A 25,833-nucleotide genomic window follows, 5' to 3' on the forward strand; every position below is an offset into this window, starting at 1 on the left:
TGGACTTAATTGGAAAAAATGTCAATTCAGCAAATGTGGTCTTTACAGAAGAAGAGCAACATTACTAAAAGTTTAGGAAGAAGGTGTTCCGCGCAAATCACTGCAGTGAAGGCAAAGTTCCCCCAAATTTGTCATGTGTCTGAGCATTCATTGGACCACAGTGATCAACATCACACGTGCACACCAAGGCTACATTACACCTGTCCTAAACCTGAGATTACAACAAGCTACATGGCTTACTAAAATAATCAAATTACGGCAATACTTTATTTTAGATCTTTCTTTTAGATTTTAGAACTTTCTGATCTAGGGCAGCTGTGGATACAATTTAGCTCACTACCATCAGGCTGTGAAGGCTGGTCAGAAACCAGCAGAAGCCGCACTGCAAAGGACTCCAATTGCAGCTGATAATGCTAGCGGAGCAAAAGCTCTCCAGGAACAAACAGCAGGCGTAGCGCTCAAAAACCAACCAACCAAAAAACAAAAAAAAAACAACAACCACTAAATTGGTTGAAAAACGGCATTTACGATCTCAGATAAGCAGATTCCAAAAACACAGCCACACAAACGGCTGACATGCAGCAGGAGTAACAAAGACGCCACCTGCCCAACTATAAAGGCGTCTGCCCCGTCCGTCGATCAGTGGTGCGCTCCAATAATCACCTGACACACACAGAGTGGGACAGAGTGAGACCGTGGAACACCATCTCACCAGAATTGCAAAATGGTACAAAATAACTTGGTTAATTATTATTTTGTTTACAGTTCAGCTTGGATTTTATATTCTGCTGCTGATTAGTTTTGCGCGCTGAATCCAGATGCAGTGCACGATTGCGCACGTGCGCAGCTTTGAGGAACAGTGAGTGAAAGGTGGTTCTCCAGAGTATTGACTCAAGGGGATGAATATAAATGCACATCATAGCTGCAGGATTAGTTAAAAAAATAGTGAAAACCATGTATCCTTTTCAGTCCACTTCACAATCCTATACGGTCTTGGTCTGTTGCATAGGGGAGCTGAATATTTCTGCAAGGCACTGAATTAATAAATCATAGGGACAATTTAGAATGAACTCATGTGTAATCATTAACATTTAATCAATTTGTCACCATCTCAGACTTTGTCCTACCTCCAATGGCAAGGTATCGGAAGAAGAGCCAGCCAGAGATGAGCGGCTCCTTAGGGTTGCGGGGCGGTTTGTCCATGATGTCCAAGTCTGGGGGGTTAAAGCCCAGGGCGGTGGCAGGAAGCCCATCAGTCACCAGATTAACCCACAGCAGCTGGACTGGAATCAGCGCTTCGGGGAGACCCAGGATGGCCGTCAGGAAGATACTGTGGAGAGGCAGAGAGAAGGAAAATCAGCCGAGGACAGAGATGGAGACAGCAGCCTGTGGAGGTCCAGGTCTCTTCCTCACCACACGACTTCTCCCACGTTGGAGGAGATGAGGTATCTAATGAACTGCTTCATGTTGTTGTAGATGGCTCTGCCTTCCTCCACAGCAGCCACGATGGTGGAGAAGTTGTCATCGGACAGCACCATCTCAGACGCCGACTTGGCCACCGCAGTCCCGGAGCCCATGGCGATGCCGATCTCTGCCTTCTTCAGGGCCGGGGCGTCGTTCACGCCGTCTCCTGTCTGATCGAGTTAGAACATAATCCATAAATTATCAAATAATAACAGCTCAGATCAACTTTTGAAGCGGGGATACTGAAGCTGTTTACAAGCTCCTTAATCAGCGCTGTAAGGCATCTTGCATTCAAACAGTGAACGGCCCCGGCTTGTTTAAACTCAAAACAGGATTCATTAAAACCTGGGCTGGGTACATATCCATCAGTGGTGGCAGGGCCCTGAAAGCAGTTCTGGATTTATGCGAGTGCTGGAGAACATCTGACAGCCAAGTGGGGATATTGTTGCCTCGCTGCCTCCCCTGTGGATCGGCCTGTCTTCTGAGACACACGTCAGCTAGGAAGCAGTCGGGCGAATGACAGCTATTGATAGCACAGTCTGAGAGAGCAGCCTCAGAGAGACCTGAAACATGGCATGCCTCACTGGCCTCTTCTCCTTCTCCATTCAAATGCTAGTTACACAGCCAACAGACGCATGGGGGAGAAGATACACTCCTCTATTAAAGCTGTGTAACATATAGAGTGTAATCTGTAGATCTGTGGGAAATTCTGCTGGGGAAAAGTGGAAATCTATACTAGAGAGCTGTACAGAGAGTTAACGTCTCACCATGGCAGTGATCTCGTCAAATGACTGCAGGTATCCAACTATTTTGGACTTGTGCGCTGGCTCAACGCGGGCAAAGCATCGGGCACGTTTCACCGCTTCTCTCTGCTGCTCCGTCGTGAGGTCGTCAAACTCGCGACCCGTGTAAGCCTTCCCCATTACATCCTCCTCCTCTCCAAAGATGCCGATGCGTCTGCAGATGGCTACAGCTGTTCCTTTGTTGTCTCCTGTGATCATGATGACTCTGATGCCGGCCTCGTTGCACAGCTTCACCGAGCCGATCACCTCCTTCCTGGGCGGGTCCAGCATGCCCACGCAGCCCACGAAGGTCAGCCCCATCTGAAAGGCGGCAAAGAGAGAAGGTTGGAGGATGGATGGATGGAAACCAATGGAGGGAAGAAAGGAAAAATGATGGATGGATGATAAAAAGATGGAAGGAAAAAAAGATGGATGGAAGGGCAGAAAACAAATGGATGGGTGCAAACAAATGGAGGGAAGAAAGGAAAAATTATGGATGGACGGAGATATTTTATTAAATGAGAACAATATTTTGTTATCTTTGTCATAGTTTTCTAGACAAAATACTTAAATCCTGAAATTCCAGGCATTTCCAGACCACGCAACAAACCTGGAGTCTCGTGCCAGTTTTAAATTAAACCTGACTGAGTTAAACCCAACAACTGACCTGATCACGAGGGGCTGCTAGCATGTAAAGCAGCTAGCCTAAAATACTCTGAAGCAAACAGCAACTAAACAGCAATAGCTTGCTTATAGCATGCTAACAAGGGGGCACATATTAGCTTTATTTCTGGATACAGCATCACCAGCATGTTCTCCTGGATTCAGCCTGTCTACTATACAGGGCATTCCTCAAATGACGTCAAATTACTAAATTTAGATGCATGCGACGCGGCCATCTTGTGGTCGTACAAGCAGAGCAGTAACGCTTAAAAGTTTACTTGTTTGAGTTAAATAGTGAACAGATCTGTCCTGAATATCGCCTCGACAGACAATAATATGGCCAGATAAAAACACGGCTGCTGTGTTGGTATCTGCTGGAGTGACTAGCTTTATGGTGATCATGATCATATGGAGGGAGTTTTTATTTCTCCATTGATTTTCCAAAACCCCGGAGGATTGCAGAGAAATGTCAGTGTTGGATACACGCTTGTAACCGAGAGGAGTTTACTGTGGAATCTGTAATCTATATTTCCTGGAGCCAACACTTGAACGTTTAAACCTGAAACCAGCGACAGCAGCATCTGTGCAGGTAGGCGACATTTATTTGGCTTTTTCTTAGTGACTTTAAAACTACATACAATCCATGAAGGCTGAGCTTCAGTGTTGCATATAGTCCGCTTATTATCAACAACTTTGGGCTTATTTTTCCTCTAAAGTCACTTGCAACTTTCACAATCTGGCAGATGCGGTTTCTTGGGGTCGTTTCTGAATGTGCAGTCGCTTTTTTGGGCTTAACATTTTTCCAACAGAACGCCTTTTTCTGGTTACTGCGCTGCACCGCAACAGAGTAAGGCTCAACCCCAAAACAACCCCCCGGCAACAATTGTAGGAGCAGTAAAAGTCCTGGTGTGTATAACTACCAGCTAAATACGTGCATTTGTGACAATTGGAAGCGGCGTGTGGTGGTTTTGTTGCTGGTTTTCCACTTCTTTTCATGAATCAAGTAGATTGTCTCTCTCACAGTGATCTTGTTTGTGTGCGACTGCGGAGGGGTGTGTGTGTGTGTGTGAAGAGGAGACGGGATATGAATGTCTGACTACAGCAGGATGAATTCTACTTTCTAGAATGAGTTCTACAATAAATTAAAACATATGCCTGTAATAATACATATATTTGTTTCTTAGTCTTTGCTGTAATTGTATGTGCATTCAGTGGGTTTCTTCCATGGGTTTGATCCACTGTGAGAGAAGAGAAGACAGCCTTTCCCACCTTTCTACTAATACTACAGTCTATCTGCTCATTTTAAGCCCTCTACATTTCAGCCAACGTTTCAGTTGTTCTATGCTGGGTTTCTCCATTGTAGCAGGTTGAAATTAAGCTCCTGGGACGTCGTCACCTTCCTAAAAGATTAGTATTCCGGTTGTTGCCAATGTAATTTGCACTCTTCCTATCCGATCAGCCAGGAAACCAGCTGTCTCGGGAAAAATGTGACGTCATTTGAGAACTGCCCCATTCCTAATCATCTCCAACTGTAAAGTAAGCCCTTTTAAGAATAAGATTAATAATGTGACCCACTCTGATTAAAGCAGATCACAGCAAAATATAGACCTGTTTGAACAACATGTGACCCGCAAGCTAATCTCCCACATGTACCTCATATTGAGCAAACTTGGTGGAGTTCTCCAGGTCCATGTCCTCTTTGCGTGGCGGGGTGTCGTGGGTGGCCAGAGCGAGGCAGCGGAGGGTGTCCGTGCCTGTGCCCCACTCCCTGATCTTACACATCAGCTGCTCACGCAGGGCTGGCGTCATCGCTACCTTTGTCGTTCCAACTCGCAGGTACTCACACCTCTCCATCACGCTTTCAGGAGCACCCTGTGAGGAGGAAAAACATACATTCAACAAAACCCGGGGACGTTGTGAGGGGAAAGTCCTAATGGAGGCTGTATACCATCAGCACTACATAAGCCTTCGGATCCTTTGTCATAATTTCAAATTTGTTCTCTTTCACTTCATCACACTTTAATTTTGGGCTTTTTTGTAAGAAAATTTGATTTTCCTCAGCTTTTTGTTGCTATTCAATCATAACAGACCTCAGCCATGTATAAAACTACAGAAAAAAAGAATCTGCTTTGCTTCAAGTAACATTTTTATTATTTCTTTACACGACTGGAGACAAAATCATTTTGAAAGAACACTGAATAGAATCAGGGACTTTACTTTCTTTAAGAATTTATTTATTTATTTTTACCAGAGTGAACAATTGTGGCGAGTCTGAAACAAAATCTGTAGAATCTAATCATGTCTGAGAACATCTGTACTGTGGATGCGTCTGTCACAGAGGTCGTCATATATTCATACCTTAACAAACATCTTGCTCTGGGCTCCAGCTTTGACCGAAGTGCAATAGACGGACATGGACTTGCGGTCACGGGAAAACTCCAGCGTGAACTCCTTCTTCATCAGCTGCCTGATTACCTAATGGGAAAAAAAAACAAAAGGATGGAGAAAAGTCAAACAACACAAAAGAAGAAGAAAAATAAAGGGACTGGAAGGCAGAGGCTGAGCCAAGTAGCTATGAGGATCAGCCAGGTTAGCAGCTTGTGGGTGTCTGAGAGCTTAGGCTGAGCTACTGTCAGCTGAAGGATAGGGATCTGGAAGTGACACTCAAACCCCTCAGTCTTCATGTCTGTCTGCTGTCTGCTCCATGTGATGATTAGAGAGGACAGGTGGAATCAGGCTGACACTGAAGTCGAGAGCTAATAAACTGCAGACCATGTTGCTATCTGCCCTTTTCCTCACATAGTGTGTCTTTCAAAGCCCTCATCACAGCCTCAAAAGTTTTTATGTGACGTACCAATAAACAATAGGGATTAACTGTGAAGTACGATAAAAATAATACAGCGTTATTGAATAGCAAACATCTGGAAAGTGTGGCATGCATTTGAATTCAGCTCCTTTACACCCCTATATGGAAATTAGTACAAACTTTGCCTCCTGAAGCCTTATTAGGAAACAAGAGTCGGTGTGTAGTTTATTCTAAGAATAGTTAAAGCCGAATTGTGATAGCATTAGTAGTTTTAGATTAGAAAGCAATATTTTCTTTAGCTTTAAATGTTTCACAGAGCACTGTTCAACCCATCATCTGAAACTGCTAACCTACCAAAACACGCAGATCCCTCTAAACCGAAAGGGTGGAAGAGTAAGCATTACTTAAAGAAATAGCCAAGAGGACAATGGTAACTCTGGAGGAGCTGTGCAACTCTGCAGCTCGGGTGCACTATTCAGCTGACAGGAAAGGTGTTAGTCGTGTGTGCACTCCTCTCAGCTGGCCTTTATGAAAGAGTGGCAAGAAGAAAGTAATTGTTCAAAGAAAGAAACAAAGAAGTGTTGTTTGCAGTTTGCCACAAGGCACATAAGAGGCACAGCAGACATGTGGGGAAAGGTGCTCTGGTCTCACAAGATCAAATTTGATCGTAAAGGCTCACATTCAAAATAATGTATAACTAAAACATCACCCTGGGCACACCAATCCCAGAATGAAACATTGTGGTGGCAGCGTCATGCTGTGGGGTTTAGGTCAAATCATATTCATGGGTTCTAATATCCAATTCAGAGTCCAGACCTAAAAACATTATAGGATCTGTGGTATAATTAGAAATTTGCTGGTTGCAGTAATTTGTCCAAGCCTGTAGATGTGGAAAGCTGGTAGAGATGCCCCCTTCCCCCAAAGAAATATGCAGCTGAATCAGCAGCAACGTGTGGATCTATAAAATATTGTCTCAGAGAAGCTAAAAAAACCCAAAAAATATCAAAAGTTACAGATTCTTCCATAAGAAAAATCAAAGATTTAATTTCCTTGTTGAAATTAAATCTCAATAAATAAAATGTATAATTGCAACATGAAAAGGGCTATGAAAGAGATATGAATCATTTTGCAAGGCATTGCTCTGCACTTAATGTATTGCCCCTTTCAACCAGTAGAGGTCCTTCTAGTTAAGAACCTGTTTTAATGAGCTGATTGATTGGATAATGAAGGACACAGTGTCCAGCTGGAGAACTGCAGTTGATGAACTTGAACTGGATCATGTAACCTGCTGCTTTCCCTTTTAAATAGAATAATGGGATGTTTGTCGGAACATAATGCAGACCAATTTCTATGTTTCCTGCACAGAAACCTAAAAAAAAGGTTTCAGCACATTTATCAAGACATTGCTCAGATTAATCCTTCGATGCCCGAAGCATCTGCAGCAGGTTTGTCTAGAGATTACAAATGAAAAACACACGCCCCTAATATTCTGACTTTACTAAGCAGACTCTTCTCATTAGAAACCTTAAGTCGTTTGTCGATCACTGGGGTCCTGGCGGTGACATCATCTGGGCCTCTATTGACACAGGAGTGAAGCTGCCCCAAACTGCGGGGGATAAAAAGCTGCTTGCCACGGCAACACCAGCTCATCAGTCTGTTAATCATTCACCCACCAGGGCTCTGAGTATTATTAAAGATCCTGCATGTTTAACTTTTCAGCTCAGTCTTATGCCAAACACATTTAACCTAGCATGAAAGCAGCTGGGAGATATTCTTATGGGAGATTTGCTTTAAGACATAAGCAAACGATCACCAGCTCACACCCTGAAGTCAAACATGTGTCAAATGACAACTGTGTTCTGTGTGAGACCAAGAGAAAAAACCCGCCAGAAAACTGACCTACTGACTTCATATTACTGTCCCAAGGTTAAACAATACCTAAACGTGAAGCATGATTTGACACAAATATGCGGAAGAGGGGGGCACACCTGGTCATTATGCCCACTTAAGTGGGCATAGCTCAGTGTGAGAAGCCAAGTAATTACAGCCTCACTTGCATATTTACGATGAGCAACGTAAAGCCTGCAGCCTATATTCCAGCTGTGGCAGAAAACTGTTGTTTCTGTAGATTATAGAATGAATAGCGAGGAGGAATACCCAGATCTGCACATGGGAAGGGTTCAACAGCTGTCATCCTGTCTACGATTGTCACAGTCGTAGCAGGAACATTAAAAGCTAAAGAAACCAGAAGTGAAATACAGTAGAATTGTCTTGGTTTATTATTGGGGGTGTAAATCACCAGCTTTATCACGATACAATGTTATATTGATTTGCTTGGATAATATATTTGCCAATATCACAAAGTCTGTTGCGATTTCCGATCAATGCAATCAGTATGATACGATACCATTTGCCCATCTAACACTATTATTTAAATAGATATCAACTCACATAAAAAAAACGGAGAGGGAAAAACACGTTTTCAGCCAAAGGTGTGCACAAAAATAAGTGTTTTAAAGACTTATGCCTGGTTTGGCCAAACATGATTTGACCATTTCATATCTAAGCTCTTATAGGCATCAGACATATATATCAAAAACAGCATTCGTCTAAATTTTAAACACTAATAAAAATAATAATAGATCCCTCTTCACTATAGTCTCATGCCTGAATTTCAAAATAAAGCCACTAATCATTAAATCAATGTATTGTTACACCCCTATTTATTATCACACTACAGCTAATCTATCCTAGCTCTGATGTACAAAGGGTTTGCAGTGAAACATGAAAACCCATCAGGAATAACAGGAGAAACAATGCAGACAGTTGCCAATCTTCCTCGGAGTGTAAGTCCTGGCAAACCCAGCTTGAAATTTGACCAGGCACGGGCCTGTAGCAGATTGTCACTGTATGATAACCTTCAGTAAAAAATACCAGTTTCACAATACAATCATACTTACAAAAAAATGTTAAACAAAAATGGGAAACATGATTGCTGTTTCCTTAAGACCTGTAGTAGATGGTATTCCTTTATTCCCACATCATGACACAGAAACAAGAGGGAGAGGGGCCATGCTGCATTGCTCTATGCTAGACACGGCTGGAGAAAACTCTGGTCTCTTTATTCTGCCATAATCTAATTTAAAATTACTTTTCACTGTAGAAAAGGTATGAATGAAAGAATAGCAGTTTAGAGATTGTAATGTTTTACAATTTCAGTATACCTTGACATCTAAGTCAGACCCTAAAACAATTGTGAAAAAGTAAAAGGTCACAATTCACCTGAAGGAGATGCAGTAATGGGTAGGGCTGGACGATAATTCAATACCAATATATATTGACCGATAGACGTGTGGTGCGATAGAAACAAAAAAACTAAATGTAAAGTTCAATAGAAGAGCAGATTTCATGTAGGTTAGTCATTACATCCTCCTAACCAATTGAAACACAGACCCAGGAATGCTCTGCCCCCTTCAGAGAGTTCAGAGAGCACGCATTCTTTTTTCTTTAAAAAACTTGAAGTTTTGGGAAAAAGTTGGTTGCATAAAGGGTTGCGTTTGAATTCAGTGTTTTTTATCTAAAATGTGTCATTAAGCAACAGCAAAAAATGGGAAGGGCAGTACTTAAAATATATGCTTTGAATTTTCTGATAATTACCAATTAATATGATTTCTATTTTATCGAAATGCCTTTTTTCCTATATCGTCCACCCCTAGTAGCGGGACTCATTTTAAGGACTTGTGCATGATTGAACACATCTCAGAGTCTCAGTTGAGGGTGGAACTGAAAGATGTTGCAGGCCACAAAGAGAAATCTTCCCGTGCTTACCGAGTTGCAGGCGCCAGCCCGTTCCACCTTGGTGAGTCCCGACAGGTCCGTCTTGAAGACGTTCATCTTCTCCACCAGGGTGGTGAGAGCCGTCTCTGTGGCCTCCCCCACCTTCTCATAAACCCCTTTACTCTGTAAGAGACCAGACCTGCATTAGGACACTAAGCAGAGCACATTACTACAATCCCAGGAAACACTCATCCACTGTACTAGATGTCATCAAAGGTTTCCTAAAACTTACTCAACAATGACCCTAAAGTAAATACGCTTTGAACATCATCTCCTCTTTAAATACTGCCCTCATAAGGTTTGAGTCCAGCATGCAAAGTGCTTTTGCCTTTGCCAGCTCAGATGTGAAGATGTTGAGATGAGGCACTAATGGCACACAGCACATATCACTTGTTTGTGTGTCCAGCCGTAGGTGGCAATAAAACACCTCGTTTCTCTCCAGCATTCCCATCCTCCCTCTGCTGTTGCTCTGTCCTTCTCGCACATGGCTTAGGGCGCTCGTCTTACAATCTTTTTCAGAAGTGAGCCCAACTGGTGGCAAAGAGGCTATTTCTGAAAACTGAAATCTTGAGGGGATACATGGAAGAGGAGAGCTGCTTTGTCCCTGGCCTCTCTACTCAGCATCGTTACCATGATAACGTGGCGTTGACAAAGGGGTGAGAAAAACAATCCAAGCCAGAGAGAAGATGACACATGAGAGTAAAATTAGCTCTAAAGAAGAGAGTGCTCCTATAAACAAGTGGCTTGTTCCACCAGCTCTATGCAACGCTGCGGAACAATTTCTTAAAAAGAAAACCCCTTTTGTAGAACTGTATGTGCCAGAGGAAAATCTACAGAGACTTGCATGAAAATTCAGACCCTTTAAAGTTTATCATGTTTTGTTTATTTCATCATGAAATGGAAGGAGAACAATTTTTTAATATTTTGGGTTATATCGTATATATCGTATAGTCGATTTGGGGTGACCCCCCCCCCCCCTTTGGTCAGTGTTGGATGTGAGTGTTATGTGGGAATGTGTGTACAGCGTCTTTTTTTTTTTTTTTTTTTTTTTTTTTTCTTCTTCTGTGTGTGGTGAGTGGGGCACAAGGGAGGGATGGGGTGAATGAGTTTTTTTTTTCAGGTATGGGTGTGGTCCGCTCCCTCTCCCAACAACATCTCAAGTCTCCGATAGGTGCGGAGCCCATCCCCCCACGTCCTGCCCTCCTCCACTTCGTTGGCGGGCGCCTTGGCCCCCTGGCGCATTGGTTGGCTTCGGGTTTGGGGCGGGTCCCGGGCGTGCGCCGGCCCACTCCCGGCGGCCTCTTCGCGGGGCCTGGCCCCCCGGGGGGCGGCCGGGGCCCTCGTCGCGGGGGCGGGGCGCCCCTGGGGCCTCTGGCCCTCAGGGCCCATGGCCGGGACCACTTCAGCGGGGCTAGCTGCCGGCGGAGCCCACGGGCTCGTCTCCGCGGCTCTTGGGGGCGTCGGCATTGCGGTGGCTGGGGGATTTCCTCGGGGTCGTCTCTGATCCTCCCTTGGGGGGGGGGGGGGGGTTGCAGATATCATGTGTCGGCCCCTCCTGGGCGACCTGCTTTAGGGACCCCTTTGGGAGTCCGGGGTTACGGGTCCCCTGACGCCTGCCTCAAGTCTCCGATAGGTGCGGAGCCCATCCCCCCACGTCCTGCCCTCCTCCACTTCGTTGGCGGGCGCCTTGGCCCCCTGGCGCATTGGTTGGCTTCAGGTTTGGGGCGGGTTCCCGGGCGTGCGCCGGCCCACTCCCGGCGGCCTCTTCGCGGGGCCTGGCCCCCCGGGGGGCGGCCGGGGCCCTCGTCGCGGGGGCGGGGCGCCCCTGGGGCCTCTGGCCCTCAGGGCCCATGGCCGGGACCACTTCAGCGGGGCTAGCTGCCGGCGGAGCCCACGGGCTCGTCTCCGCGGCTCTTGGGGGCGTCGGCATTGCGGTGGCTGGGGGATTTCCTCGGGGTCGTCTCTGATCCTCCCTTGGGGGGGGGGGGGGGGTTGCAGATATCATGTGTCGGCCCCTCCTGGGCGACCTGCTTTAGGGACCCCTTTGGGAGTCCGGGGTTACGGGTCCCCTGACGCCTGCCTCAAGTCTCCGATAGGTGCGGAGCCCATCCCCCCACGTCCTGCCCTCCTCCACTTCGTTGGCGGGCGCCTTGGCCCCCTGGCGCATTGGTTGGCTTCGGGTTTGGGGCGGGTTCCCGGGCGTGCGCCGGCCCACTCCCGGCGGCCTCTTCGCGGGGCCTGGCCCCCCGGGGGGCGGCCGGGGCCCTCGTTGCGGGGGCGGGGCGCCCCTGGGGCCTCTGGCCCTCAGGGCCCATGGCCGGGACCACTTCAGCGGGGCTAGCTGCCGGCGGAGCCCACGGGCTCGTCTCCGCGGCTCTTGGGGGCGTCGGCATTGCGGTGGCTGGGGGATTTCCTCGGGGTCGTCTCTGATCCTCCCTTGGGGGGGGGGGGGTTGCAGATATCATGTGTCGGCCCCTCCTGGGCGACCTGCTTTAGGGACCCCTTTGGGAGTCCGGGGTTACGGGTCCCCTGACGCCTGCCTCTGTGCTCGGGGAAGGTGGGTCTTCGGTTCTCCACAATCACTATCAAGCTATTTCTGGATAATCTTCACCTAAACTAGTGCACTTTCACATCTCCCACAGGTGCTGGGTCCCAAGTGTTCACTTATATACAGTAATCTTATAATTTATTTATTTATTTATTTATTTATTTATTTATGTTTTTTCACTTTCTTTTTTCAAATATCACATTACACATGTCAGCTTACATAATAATATATATGATTTAGTAATGGCATCTAGGTGTTATTCGAGTGTATCTGTTGCTTTATGTCTGTTGGTTGTGCTGTTCTTTTTGTGTCTCTTTCCAGGTGATGGAGCAGACAGAGGACGTTTTATCATTCTCTTCCTTTTATCTCCTCTTTCTTTCACCTCTACTCTTTTTTTTTTCTTTTCTTTCACTTTTTGTTCTTCCTTTACTCTCCCATTGTCATGTCCATATAATTTGAAATTCTCCTTGCAGGAATCATAATAAAGCTATTTACAAGCATAAATCAAGTGGAGCACTATGGCGAAAGCTGTTTGCCCCACTTGTAAAAGCAAAATCTGTCGAGCTCTATCTGGCATTGAGATATCAATTCCTATTGCCATATTGCTAGACAGGACACTGGGGAGAAAAAAAAAAAAAAAAAAAAAAAAATTTTGGGTTATAACCCAAAATCTAAAAAATATATGGCGTAACTTTCATTACTGCATTCAGCCCTCCCGAGTCAATACCATGTGGAATCAGCTTGAATTGCAACTACAGCAGCAGGTCTTCTGGGTTATGTCACTACCAGCTATGCAAGATACTAAACATTTTTCCCATTCTATGCAAAGTAGCTAAAGGTAAGTCCGGTTGGAAGGAAAGCGTCTGTGGATTTAGTTTGGACTTTGGGTCATTTTAACATAATATTCTTTGATCTAAAGCATGCCATTGTAGCTCTGGCTGTATGTTCAGGGTATCTGGGAGGTGAATTAACCCCCCTACACCCAAGCCTTTTGAAGCTACTTACAGGCTTGCCTCCATCATTACCCTGTCCTTGGCTTCATCTGTCTTTTCATTAACTTCTGGCCAGCATCCATGTTCACGCTGAAGAAAATCATCCCAAAAGCGTGATGCTGCCACCACCGTGTTTCACCATTTGGTGTGTTCAGGCTGATGTGTAGAGCTGGTTTTCTGTCACACATCATGTTTCGCATGCTCACTTTTGGCCTCATCTAACTTTCCTCCCACACGTTTGCCACCTTCCCTTCATGGGTTGTTCCAAACTGAAAAGTTGACTTCCTATTTTCTCTTCCAACAATGTGGCCAGTTCGTCTAGCTTCTCTTTCATAATGGCCACATTTGTATACTGCACAACTAATAGCTGTTGTGTCAAACATCTCTCCCACTGAAGCTGTGGGTCTCTGCAGCTCCTCCAGAGTTACCATGGACCTCTTCCCTGATAATTGCGCTCCTGGACTAGTCCATCAGGATAGGTAGACGGTCATGTCTTGATCAATTTGCAGTTCTTCCACACTCTCGGGTTTTCAGTTGGTATCAAGTGAGGTTTTGTTTTTATACCCTAACACTGCCTTAAACATCTCCATAAGTACCTCCCTGACCCATCAGCTGTGTTCCTTGGTCTTCAAGATGCTTTTTGTTTATTAATGTTCTCTAACAAACCTCTGAGGCCAGAAACAAAACATCTGGATTTAAAATATTAAATTACATCCCTTTACTAAATATGTTACTTTTAAATGGAACTGGTTGCCCAGCATTTTAGTTAGGGGGATTCAGAAATGATGGAGCTAGATACTAATGTAAGCCACACTGATTAGATTTGTAATTCAGTTTGAAAGCCATGTGTAGTTTACTTTCCACTTCACAATTTGCACTATTTTGTGTCAGACTATCCCATAAAACCCTATAAATAGATACAGACTCAAACTTTGTTGTCCCCAATGGGAAATTTGCCTTAAATACCTCTGAGGTTTGAGGTTGTAATGTGACAAAAGAGAAAAAGTTCAATGAATTCTTCATAAAATTATTGTGCATGTGTTTGTAAATGACCTCATTGTAGTCCAGCGAGGAGTCATTGCACATGGCGCAGACAGTGGCCAACTCCAGCAGACCATCATAGTCCCCACACTGGATGGGTCTGTTTCCTTTAAGTCTGGGAGAAGAAAAAAAAAGTTACATGCAAGTCAGTCATGGCGAAAACATTTCACAGATACTTCTGAGTAGGTTTGGCCTTCCGTTGATTAGCATTCCAGTGCCGACTGGGTGAAAACAGAGACCGGACAGTAGTAAACAGAGAACGGGTGCGTGTGTGCGCCTTCGACACGTAGCGGTGACTGCATGACAACCGTACATCCCGTCTCCGTGTAGAGACTGCAGCCGTTGCTAGCAGAGCTCCCACACAGAAACCCACACTGAGCTGTTATGAAACCGTCAGGTTCACATGGAGTGGCGTGCTCACTAAACTGTTGAATAAACAAAATGCACGCACGAAGAGCTGCTTCCATCTTTCTCCTGTCCTAATGGATAGCCACCTACCTGTACACCTCCACAAAGTTCACTGAGAAATAAACTATAATCTGACAAAGAAGATAAAATGGCTGAAATTTAGAGCAGTTTATAGACAGTAAGTACAGCGGGGCTGAGCCCCTAGTCGCTTCTTGTGGAGCAGAAGAATACAGCCATGTCAGGAGAGAATTTTAAAAATGCATATGTGAAACTCACATTTGTCCCTCAGGGGCATATGTAGAACCAGTGATGGAGAACTCATGCAGGGTGCAGCTTGAATCCTGCGCCTTGTCTGCAACGAACATCTGTAAGGGGAAAAAAAGTAAACAGATGAGTTGACTGAACAGAGCCGAGCTCCATTCTCGGGCAGTGGCTGCAAAGTGTTGGGGGGAAAAAAAAGTTAGGAAAGCAGAACCACTGATTATCTTAGAAGCTTTTTTTTTTTTTTTTAAGTTTTAGCTTTTATTCACTTCTGGGACTTTTAGCAGCCAAGAGGGGCTTGTTCTAAAAATCCAGAATGACAAGAGGGAAATTTAGGATTTTTAAGTGATCGCCCAAACACAAAAAAGCAGTAATTAACCTTAGTTTGAACAAATATTTAACTTGTTTTATGAATATTTTGTATAGCAGGATATTTTCTTGCATTCGAGCGTGTGAATAAATTAAAAGAAAAATATTGGTTAGCTTTTATACAGATTTTGATCTTAATTTCTGAGTTTAGAAGCCACATTTCCATCTGATTAACCACTTAACATCCATTTACTTTCCTGCTAACCACAGCTGGTCAGAGTTTTTCCAGAGTACAAAATGATCTGCCGATCTGTTTTATTTAGAAGCACATACTTTTATTATAAACAGTTTGGTATTGGAGCTGCACAACTTACTGAACTGCAATCTTCATCATAATTATCAATGTGCGCAATATCACAAACTCAAAGGACTGCTTGGGAGCAATAATTCATAGGGTATTATTTTTCAAGTGTTATGCATATAAATTCTTCATGCCAATTAAACTTTTGTTCCAATAGATGGGCTTTCACTGGCCTCCATGGGAACACTTGATGTCATCTTATTTTAGAGGCTGAGATGCAAAAGCTCACAAAGTGTGCTGGGGGAACTGCAATGAGGAAAATGCTGGTTGATTGCAATCGATATCAATGTAATGTTTTCTCCCGTAGCATCACAAATACAAGTTTTACTGATGCTGTGCAGCCCCATTTAGTGTTTTTTAGCATTATGTGTAGATCTGTTGTTTTAACTCCAAACATACAGGCAGTGGATTAAGAGGCAGTATATCAGCCTCTTAATCCACTTACTATTTCCTGATATCGGAGTTGCACTCACACCACTTTAGGATACATTTTATTTGTTTAAACGAAGCATTGTAAAGAAAGTGGACATGTTTATGAAGTATATCTAATACAAAGTCAAATTTTGACACAGGCGTTCACAAATGACAAAAATTCTGAAGATCGATTCCCTTTGGTTGTACCAATAGTCGCTGCAAAAAAACCCTGTGAGCTCTGTTTCCATCCAGGGGATCCCTGTAGACACTGTGGAGGAGTATAAGTACCTGGGAGTGTACTTTACCAAATAGCTGGACTGGACCAGAAACACAGAGGCGGTCTACAAAAAGGGCCAAAGCCGACTCTTTTTACTGAGGAGGCTGGGGTCGTTAAACATCTGTGGGATGATGCTGAGGATGTTTTATGAGTCTGTTGTTGCCAGTACGATCTTCTTTGCTGTCACGTGGTGGGGCAGGGGGCTGAGGGTCGCTGACAAAAATAATCCTAGATTTCTCTTTAGTACAGTTGCCAAACTTACCCAGAGCCACAGCTCTGTTGATCCATCCATTCCCTTAGCTCTTAGCAGTAATGATTTTATGGGATTCTTCATAAATAAAATTGATGCCATTAAAAATAAAATAATTGGCATCCTCCCAAACATGATTACCTCGTCCTCAGTAAGTGAGGCAGCATTGGAGGAATCTTTAGAATCTGCGCAGTGTTTGAACTGTTTAGAAGCAGTAGAGCTTTCTGAGCTATCTAAAATTTTAGCTTCATCTAAACCTTCTACCTGTATGTTAGACCCAATCCCAACCAAGGTTTTTAAGGACATATTCCCTTTGATCAGTGGCACTATTTTAGACATGATTAATCTATCTATTTTTAAGACTAATGTTAAAACTTTCCTTTTTGACAAAGCTTATAGTTAGAGTGGCTCATGTTACCCTGAGCTATCTCTATAGTTGTGCTGTGATAGGCCTAGGCTGCTGGAGGACATCAGGATCTAATTTTCTCACTCTATTGAGTTCTACTGTTCTTCAATTATGCATTATGTGTTGTCATTTCTGCTTTAACTTTCTGTTCTCTCTCTTTTCTCTTCATAGTAGGTACACCTGGTCTGGCGTTCTGTTAACTGTGACATCATCCAGAGAAGACGGCTCACCCGCTACTACCATCTAATGTAGAACAGATTACTAGATCAATGTGTGCTTCTGTGCTTTTTTGTTTCTCTTGTTGTGTCTCTGTTCTGTCTTCTGTAACCCCAGTCGGTCAAGGCAGATGACCGTTCATACTGAGCCCGGCTCTGCCGGAGGTTTTTCCTTCCCGCTAATGGGTGGTTTTTCTTCCCACTGTGGCTCTACGCTTCCCCAGGAGTGAATGCTGCTTGTCGGGACTTTGATGCAATCAACTAGCTCATCTACATATATATATATATATATATATATATATATATATATATATATATATATATATATATATATATATATATATAGTATATACATATATATATATATATACATATATATACATATACATATATACATATATATATACATATATATATATATACATATATATATATATATATATATATATATATATATATATATATATATATATATATACATATATATATATATACATATACATATATATACATATATATATATACATATACATACATATATATACATATATATATACATATATACATATATATACATATATATATACATATGTATATATACATATGTATATATATATGTATATATATATATATACATATGTATATATATATATATATATATATATATATATATGTATATATGTATATATATATATATATATATTCAACGCGCACTCACACTCCCAACCTGATGCAGTCAACTGGTGAGATTAGAAAGAAAATAATCCTTGGAAGCAAGGAAGGAAGAGATGGTGCTGTAGTCTCAGAGGTGTGTAAGGATTGTCTTTGTTGGCTAATTTCACTGGAATTCCTTCATCAGAGGGGAAATCCATGATACACTGGTAATCTAAAGGTTTCAGCAAAACAATAGAGCACTGGTATGTCTGGTAAGGCTGGAGCACATCTCTCTGTATTTATATTAGTCCGTTCCAGCCACCAATCGCAAGACCAGGTTCATTTTTGATCCAAAGTGCATCTTTTGGCAAACAATGATTTTATTTTGAAACATTTATCAATATATATCTGGAACATTGTGTTTCTCGATTAAAATCAGCAAGCCGTAAGCCTCAACGGGAGAAGTAAACATGTATGACGTCTACGATCATCTCTGAAACAATACAACTGCCAGTAAATTACAACGGCAGTTATTTGGTCAAAACAGTTCATTGTTAGTTTTGTTCGTAACACTTGTGTGTCCATGATTTACCAGCACCATTCAGTTTATAAAGGACAATAGCTTTAATGACAGACATTTAGAGAGGCAGGCAGCACCCTTACCCACAAACAAGAGCCTGATGCCACAAATGAACCTTTCACAAGAGTAAATAACTAGTGTTGCCTCTTTGTAGTAGTTACTACATCAAATTTGTTCAAGCAGACTGTGGTAGACAAGATAAAACACACCTATAAATACCCATAATTAAAATATGATCACACTCTGGAACAAGTTGTGGCTTTGCGAGATCTGCAGTTTTAAAATTACAACATTTGCGGCACCCCTGCTGATATTCTTACAGAAATCTAAAAGTAATTTTCCCCAGACAACCACAATATTGCATAACTATAAAACTAATCATTAACTCAGAAATGGGGGCCTACTGAAAAGTATTTTAATGTAATCTACAGTCTATATGCACCCAATACTCATTTTTTGCACTTTTTGCCTGGATCAATGCATCAATGCAGCGTGATATGGAGGTGATTAACCTTTGCCTCTTCCTTCTGCACAAATGGCTCCGGTGTCTCATCTTCCTACTGACAAATTTCCATAATCTCTAAGCGGCTTAGATGACGTAACTCCCCAAATCATCACCGACTGTGGAAACTTGACACTGGACATCAAGGAACTCTGATTTAGTGCGTCTCCAGTCTTCCTGCAGATTCAGGAACCTCTGTTAGTAAATAAAATGCAAAAAACTTTACTATTTGTCTTTTTGATCAGACACTTTGGCCATGTTCAAGGAGTGACATAATGCAAAAAAAATGCTACTGTTCTCGCCAAGTCGTGGCTACATTTGCATATGGTGGCTATTGAAGCTTAGACTCCAACTTTAGTCCACACTTTGTCAAGCTTAATCAAACACTTGAATGGGCTTTACTTCAAAATCCAAGGTTGCAGTTATCCTTGTTCCTTTGGAAATTACTACCACATTTTTCCTTCCACTCAACTTTCCACGAATCCAATGACCTTCTTAAGTTCACTGTCATGGTCTCAATAGCTTTCTGATAGACAACTGTCAAGTCAGGATGGGTATAACAAAACATTTCTTCCTTAAAAACAATCTGTGCTGCAATTATAGTATCACTGATGCGGGCAACAATTTTACAGGAGACTCAAATGCAGTGTTAGTTAAATATCTAATTCCAGATGTGATAACTGGACATCTGCTGGGTGGAATCTCACTGCCCACTTCTGATACAATGAAAGTATCTCAGAAGATAAAAGGTCACAGAGTTGGAAACACCCAGACAGCAGATTAGAAAGTGGGCAGCACCCAAAATGTGACTTTATCTCTGTTGTTGTCATTGCAATATTAAACAACAAGATCCCAATAACATATTTTACTAAGATCATGCTGCCATAGTCTTATGCAATATTTTTTCTCTTCTAGTTAGTATTTCTGGTGGTTATTAGCTATAGGCCATAATAATCAAAAGTAAAAGAAAAATATATGACTGTGTTTAATAATTAACAGAGTTTCACACAGAACTGACTTTACTGAAACAAATTAACTTCCGATGTTCTTCAAATTCACCGAGACGCACACAAATTAATAGCTTAAATTTACAAATGAAACTGTGTAGAAAGGGGTCTGATCCACACAAAGTGAAACTCTAAAAGTTTAGGGATTTTGGCAAAGTGTGGATGATATATTATCAGACGTGTCTGCCAGTGGAAAGCCCCGGATTTTCACAATGTGATATTCTCCAAACAGGTTATTGCAACCTGAAAGAGCGTACGAAGCAAAGAAAAACAAAACAGAGAACACAGGCAACAGCAGCAAGCATGAATCCTCAGGCTTCAGACCACAATCTGCAACACCTGCAATATTTTACTGCACCTTGCTGCTGGGAGCAAAACTATCAAGTCATGACATGAGTGTTTTGTAACAGGTGGCAGGGCACCCAGCCAGGGAGCCACAAGCAACCACAATTCCAAGTAACGTAAAAAAACTGCAATGATCTTTCATCTATTTAGTTTTCCCTCACCATCTGACGTCACCAAGGAAACAAGGCACAGGGTGATCCATGCGACTCAGTAGTAGTGCTAGTTTCCCCCCCCCTACTCACTTGCTCGGAGGTTATGTGGGGTTGCACCGTGAGTAATCCTTTTTACTGTATGTGGATCTGTGTGTGTGCTTCAAACGTGTGAGAGTGAAAAGAAAACGGAAGCACAGTGTCGGGGTTCAGAGGAGAATTCCTGGAAATCCTGCACATATGGGGATACCCCCAGGGCAGAGAGATGCCTGGTCCGGCTGGGAACACAAATACGGACAGAGGGATATACCAGGGCAATGAAAAGCCATAAAAACAGAGAACGTATGCAGCAAGCACAACTAGGGGGGGAGTTAAATTACCAGGAAGAACACTATCTTCAGGAAACAGCATACTGAGAGAAAAAAAAAACAGAAAGAGGAACCTTAATTTAACTTTGTGAGAAGGCGTGCCCACTTCTCTGCAAGCAAAGAGCTGCATGCCGGGGAGTATAGGTGGAAGCTGAAAGTCAATATTTACTAGTGTCAGCCTGTCTTAATCTTTTTCTGGGACTGGAAGGCTTTCAGGGTTGAGGTAAGATCACTCCCCCGTGCTCCTCCTGCTGCAGGGAACTCCCTGCTGCTACGCATTGATCCCACAGACACTCCACGTCGTCTCATTGGAGAAATAAACTAGCAGAGGTGTTCTGCAGAAAAACCAAAGGCGCTTTATTCTATTTAAAAACAGAAAGGTTAACACAGAAAAATTACGTGCGTTCTGACGGCGTTACCAACCGAGCCAATCTTCTCTATTTTAGAGGCATGTATCCTTGACTGTTTCATAATTAAGTTGCTTGAAATATTTAAGACAATGACCCGGAAGAAGACCAGGCATGGCCACAACTGCTTGGTTGGAAAATGTTTTACTTGACCTGCGTTTTAAAATGAAGGCCTTTTAAATATTGTCAATTCGTACATAGTAAGCCTTTGGGCATTTTCTGGTCACCTTTTTATTGAAAGCAGGAAGCCTTATGCAAAAGACAGAATGAAAGAAGTTTCTCCTGCTCAGTAAAGCTTCTTTCTTTTTTGGTACAGATCTTATCTGTATCAGCAGCAGTGAAAGCGACTGATAATTTGCATTTTTTCTAGTCTAAATTTAAATCCGTATTTGGCTGTTCTAAATAGTATTAGAACAAACTGGACTGTACTAAATACATTTGAACTGAACTGAGTAGAACTCTGAATAAATTCAACACATTTGTCACGTAAGCTTCCTTGAGATGACTCATAAATAAAATTTCACCAAGAAATCTGCAAGGGACCGGAAATGATCGGTTGCTGGATTGGCTCTGACTGGTGACCGGCTGGTCTGAAACTCAAAAATCATTCTGTTGATTTTAATGAGTGCAGTATAATTTAAAAGTTAAGCCCTTTTCAGTTTCAGGAATGCGTTTACTAACGCCGTCATAGGTGGAATATTTGCTACAACATATTAATTAAAGCATGGGAGCAGTTCTTTCAGGCTGCAAAAGTGAGTGAGAGCATGACTTTCAGAAGATAATAGGAAGGTGGAATGCATCACAGCACTGTTGCTCCTTTTTATCCTTTTGAGGATTTAATCTCTATCTTTAGAGTTGAAGTTGTTGCAGAGTGATGCAGGCTCAAAGTTAACCATTTCCATTGTCAGCAAGGTGCCTAATGAGGCACAGAGATGTAAAAAGTTATTTAAAAAGAAGCCGTCAGGAAGACAGAATAGAGTACAGCAAAGCCACTTGGTTTTATCCTTTTGAGCTTTAGTCCTCTGTTGTGTAATAGGTTAGATCTGTAAGAAAAGTCGGCAGCCTTTAGCAAATCCCAGTGTTAAGATAAGGATCTGAATTTCCTTGAAAAAGCAAGAACAAAGAGACTAGGTGTGTTAGCTGCTCAGATCGAAGGCCAGCTTTAAATGTCAATTCTGTAATTAGTCAAATAAAAAAGATCTCTCAAAATAAAAGTACAAAAACCAAAGATCAGAATTTGCTTTCTGAATTCTGACTGGTGCTTCTCTAGTTAGAAATAAACAATAAAAACAAACAAAATAATGGGGGCAGAGATTGAGCTCCATTGGTGTTCTGCCTTTTTTTAAATGTAAAACAAAAACACAGGAAATATTGTCACTTTCAGACAGACACCTCATATGTCTGTAAATGTAACTTTTCAGCAATGAAAAAAATGTATTGCTTCTAAATGTAATTTCTTCCTGTTTGGTCAAAGTCACATGCTTTTTTGATACTTTTCACTGAATATTCATCAATAAAAGGGGTTTGGGTCAATACAGTTGGTATAAAAAATTGACGTGCTAGATTTTTGTCTTGCAGAGACAATATTCAAAATGTAATCACTACATTCTTAAATCCTAAGCTGTGGTGCCTATGTTAAAACTGTCAAAACAAGTACTGTCCTCCACCTAATGCAGGCTGCAAAGAATTACTTGTTTAAATGTATGCTTTTATATTATAATTAACTTTTTTGGGAAATGTTTTCTGTAGCTATGTCAAAGATAAGTAAAGTCCACAAGGATATTGAATGGCCTATTGTTCTGGATGCCTAATTGTCCTGGTGCTGCTCGACCTCACGGCAGTGTTTGGTACAGTTGATCATTCTGTCCTCCTGTCACGTTCAAGTCATCCGTCCGTCCGTCCGTCGTCTTCCGCTTATCCGGGGTCGGGTCGCGGGGGTAGCAGCTTTAGTAGGGAGGCCCAGACGTCCCTCTCCCCAGCCACTTGGGCCAGCTCCTCAGGAGGAACCCCAAGGCGTTCCCAGGCCAGCCGGGAGACATAGTCCCTCCAGCGTGTCCTGGGTCTTCCCCTGGGCCTCCTCCCGGTGGGACGTGCCCGGAACACCTCTCCAGGGAGGCGTCCAGGAGGCATCCTGACCAGATGCCCGAGCCACCTCAACTGGCTCCTCTCGACGTGGAGGAGCAGCGGCTCTACTCTGAGTCCTCCCCGGATGACTAAGCTCCTCACCCTATCTCTAAGGGAGAGCCCAGACACACTACGGAGAAAACTCATTTCAGCCGCTTGTATCCGGGATCTCGTTCTTTCGGTCACGACCCAAAGCTCGTGACCATAGATGAGGGTAGGAACGTAGATCGACCGGTAAATCGAGAGCTTCGCCTTTTGGCTCAGCTCTCTCTTCACCACAACGGATCGGTACAGCGCCCGCTTCACAGCAGACGCTGCACCAATCCGCCTGTCGATCTCCCGCTCCATCTTCCCCTCATTCGTGAACAAGACCCCAAGATACTTGAACTCCTCCACTAGGGGCAGGACATCCTCCCCAACCCGGAGAAGGCACTCTACCCTTTTCCGGTTCAAGACCATGGTCTCGGATTTGGAGGCACTGATTTTCATCCCGGCCGCTTCGCACTCGGCTGCGAACCGCTCCAGTGAGAGCTGTAGATCACGCCCTGATGAAGCCAATAGGACCACGTCATCTGCGAATAGCAGAGACGCAATCCTAAGGCCACCAAAGCGGATCCCCTCAACACCTTGGCTGCGCCTAGAAATTTTGTCCATAAAAGTTATGAACAGAATCGGTGACAAAGGGCAGCCTTGGCGGAGTCCAACTCTCACCGGAAACGAGTCCGACTTACTGCCGGCAATGCGGACCAGACTCTGACACCGGTCGTACAGAGACCTGACAGCCCTTATTAAAGGGTCCGGTACTCCATACTCCCGGAGTACCCCCCACAGGATCCCCCGGGGGACACGGTCGAATGCCTTCTCCAGATCCACAAAACACATGTAGACTGGTTGGGCAAACTCCCATGCCACCTCAAGAATCCTGCTGAGGGTATAGAGCTGGTCCAGTGTTCCACGGCCAGGACGAAAACCACACTGCTCTTCCTGAATCCGAGATTCGACTATCCGACGGACCCTCCTTTCCAGAACCCCTGAATAGACCTTACCAGGGAGGCTTAAGAGTGTGATTCCTCTGTAGTTGGAACACACCCTCCGGTCCCCCTTTTTAAATAGGGGGACCACCACCCCAGTCTGCCAATCCAGGGGAACTGCCCCCGATGTCCACGCAATGTTGCAGAGCCGCGTTAACCAACACAGCCCCACAACATCCAGAGCCTTAAGGTACTCAGGGCGAATCTCATCCACCCCCGGAGCCTTGCCACCGAGGAGCTTTTTAACAACCTCGGCAACCTCAGCACCAGAGATGGGAGAACCCAACCCAGAGTCCTCAGGCTCTGCTTCCTCAATGGAAGACGTGTTGGTGGGATTAAGGAGGTCTTCGAAGTATTCCGCCCACCGACGCACGACGTCCCGAGTCGAGGTCAGCAGCACACCACCCCCACTGTAAACAGTGTTGGTACTGCACTGCTTCCCCCTCCTGAGACGCCGGATGGTGGACCAGACTCGCTTCGAAGCCGTACGGAAGTCTTTCTCCATGGCCTCTCCGAACTCTTCCCACGCCCGAGTTTTTGCCTCGGCGACCAGCCGAGCCGCCTGCCGCTTCGACTGCCGGTACACATCAGCTGCTTCCGGAGTCCCACAGGCCAAAAAAGCCTTCTTCAGCTTGACGGCTTCCCTCACCGCTGGTGTCCACCAGCGGGTTCGAAGGTTGCCGCCACGACATGCACCGACGCCCTTGCGGCCACAGCTCCGACTAGCCGCCTCAGCAATAGAGGCGTGGAACATGGTCCATTCAGACTCAATGTCCCCCGCCTCCCTCGGGACGTGTTTAAAGTTCTCCCGGAGGTGGGAGTTAAAGCTCCGCCTCACAGGGGACTCCGCCAGACGTTCCCAGCAAACCCTCACAGTGCGTTTGGGCCTGCCCGGTCGGACCGGCTTCCTCCCCCGCCATCGGAGCCAACTCACCACCAGGTAGTGGTCGGTGGAGAGCTCCGCCCCTCTCTTCACCCGAGTGTCCAAGACATGCGGCCGCAGGTCAGATGAAACGACAACAAAGTCGATCATTGAACTGCGACCTAGGGTGTCCTGGTGCCAAGAGCACATATGGACACCCTTATGCTTGAACATGGTGTTTGTGATGGACAATCCATGACGAGCACAGAAGTCCAACAACAAAACACCACTCGAGTTCAGATCAGGTGGGCCATTCCTCCCAACCACGCCCCTCCAGGTCCCACTGTCATTGCCCACGTGAGCGTTGAAGTCCCCCAGCAAAACGAGGGAGTCCCCAGGAGGGGCACTCTCCAGTACCCCTTCCAAGGACTCCAAAAAGGGTGGGTAATCTGAACTGCTGTTTGGCGCATAAGCGCAAACAACAGTCAGAACCCGTCCCCCCACACGAATGCGGAGGGAGGCCACCCTCTCGTTCACCGGGGAAAACCCCAACGTGCAGGCACCGAGATGGGGGGGCAACAAGTATGCCAACCCCAGCTCGGCGCCTCTCACCATGGGCAACTCCAGAGTGGAAGAATGTCCAGCCCCTCTCAAGGAGACTGGTTCCGGAGCCAGAGCGGTTCAAGTCATAATGTTGTTAATTGAGGCATGGTGCTTAAATTATTTGCCTCATACTTAACAGGGAGATCTATTTCAATCTTTTTCGACTA

At 44.3% G+C, this 25,833-nt stretch overlaps 1 protein-coding gene across 2 annotated transcripts in view; it reads right to left on the reverse strand.

The window, feature by feature from the left end:
- Positions 1 to 25,833, reverse strand: part of atp2a3 (ATPase sarcoplasmic/endoplasmic reticulum Ca2+ transporting 3) — a 79,575-nt gene that overhangs the window by 6,632 nt on the left and 47,110 nt on the right. For both annotated transcript variants that reach the window (XM_012856859.3, XM_012856861.3), the window contains exons 9-16: positions 14,818 to 14,906; positions 14,146 to 14,248; positions 9,544 to 9,675; positions 5,268 to 5,384; positions 4,563 to 4,781; positions 2,232 to 2,567; positions 1,414 to 1,634; positions 1,128 to 1,330 (exon numbers count right to left, since the gene is read on the reverse strand). In XM_012856859.3, coding sequence (XP_012712313.2) covers positions 1,128 to 1,330; positions 1,414 to 1,634; positions 2,232 to 2,567; positions 4,563 to 4,781; positions 5,268 to 5,384; positions 9,544 to 9,675; positions 14,146 to 14,248; positions 14,818 to 14,906 — 1,420 coding nt within the window. The remainder of the gene's footprint in view (positions 1 to 1,127; positions 1,331 to 1,413; positions 1,635 to 2,231; positions 2,568 to 4,562; positions 4,782 to 5,267; positions 5,385 to 9,543; positions 9,676 to 14,145; positions 14,249 to 14,817; positions 14,907 to 25,833) is intronic.

Source organism: Fundulus heteroclitus, chromosome 11, assembly GCF_011125445.2.
Source record: "Fundulus heteroclitus isolate FHET01 chromosome 11, MU-UCD_Fhet_4.1, whole genome shotgun sequence".
Lineage (NCBI taxonomy): Eukaryota > Metazoa > Chordata > Actinopteri > Cyprinodontiformes > Fundulidae > Fundulus > Fundulus heteroclitus.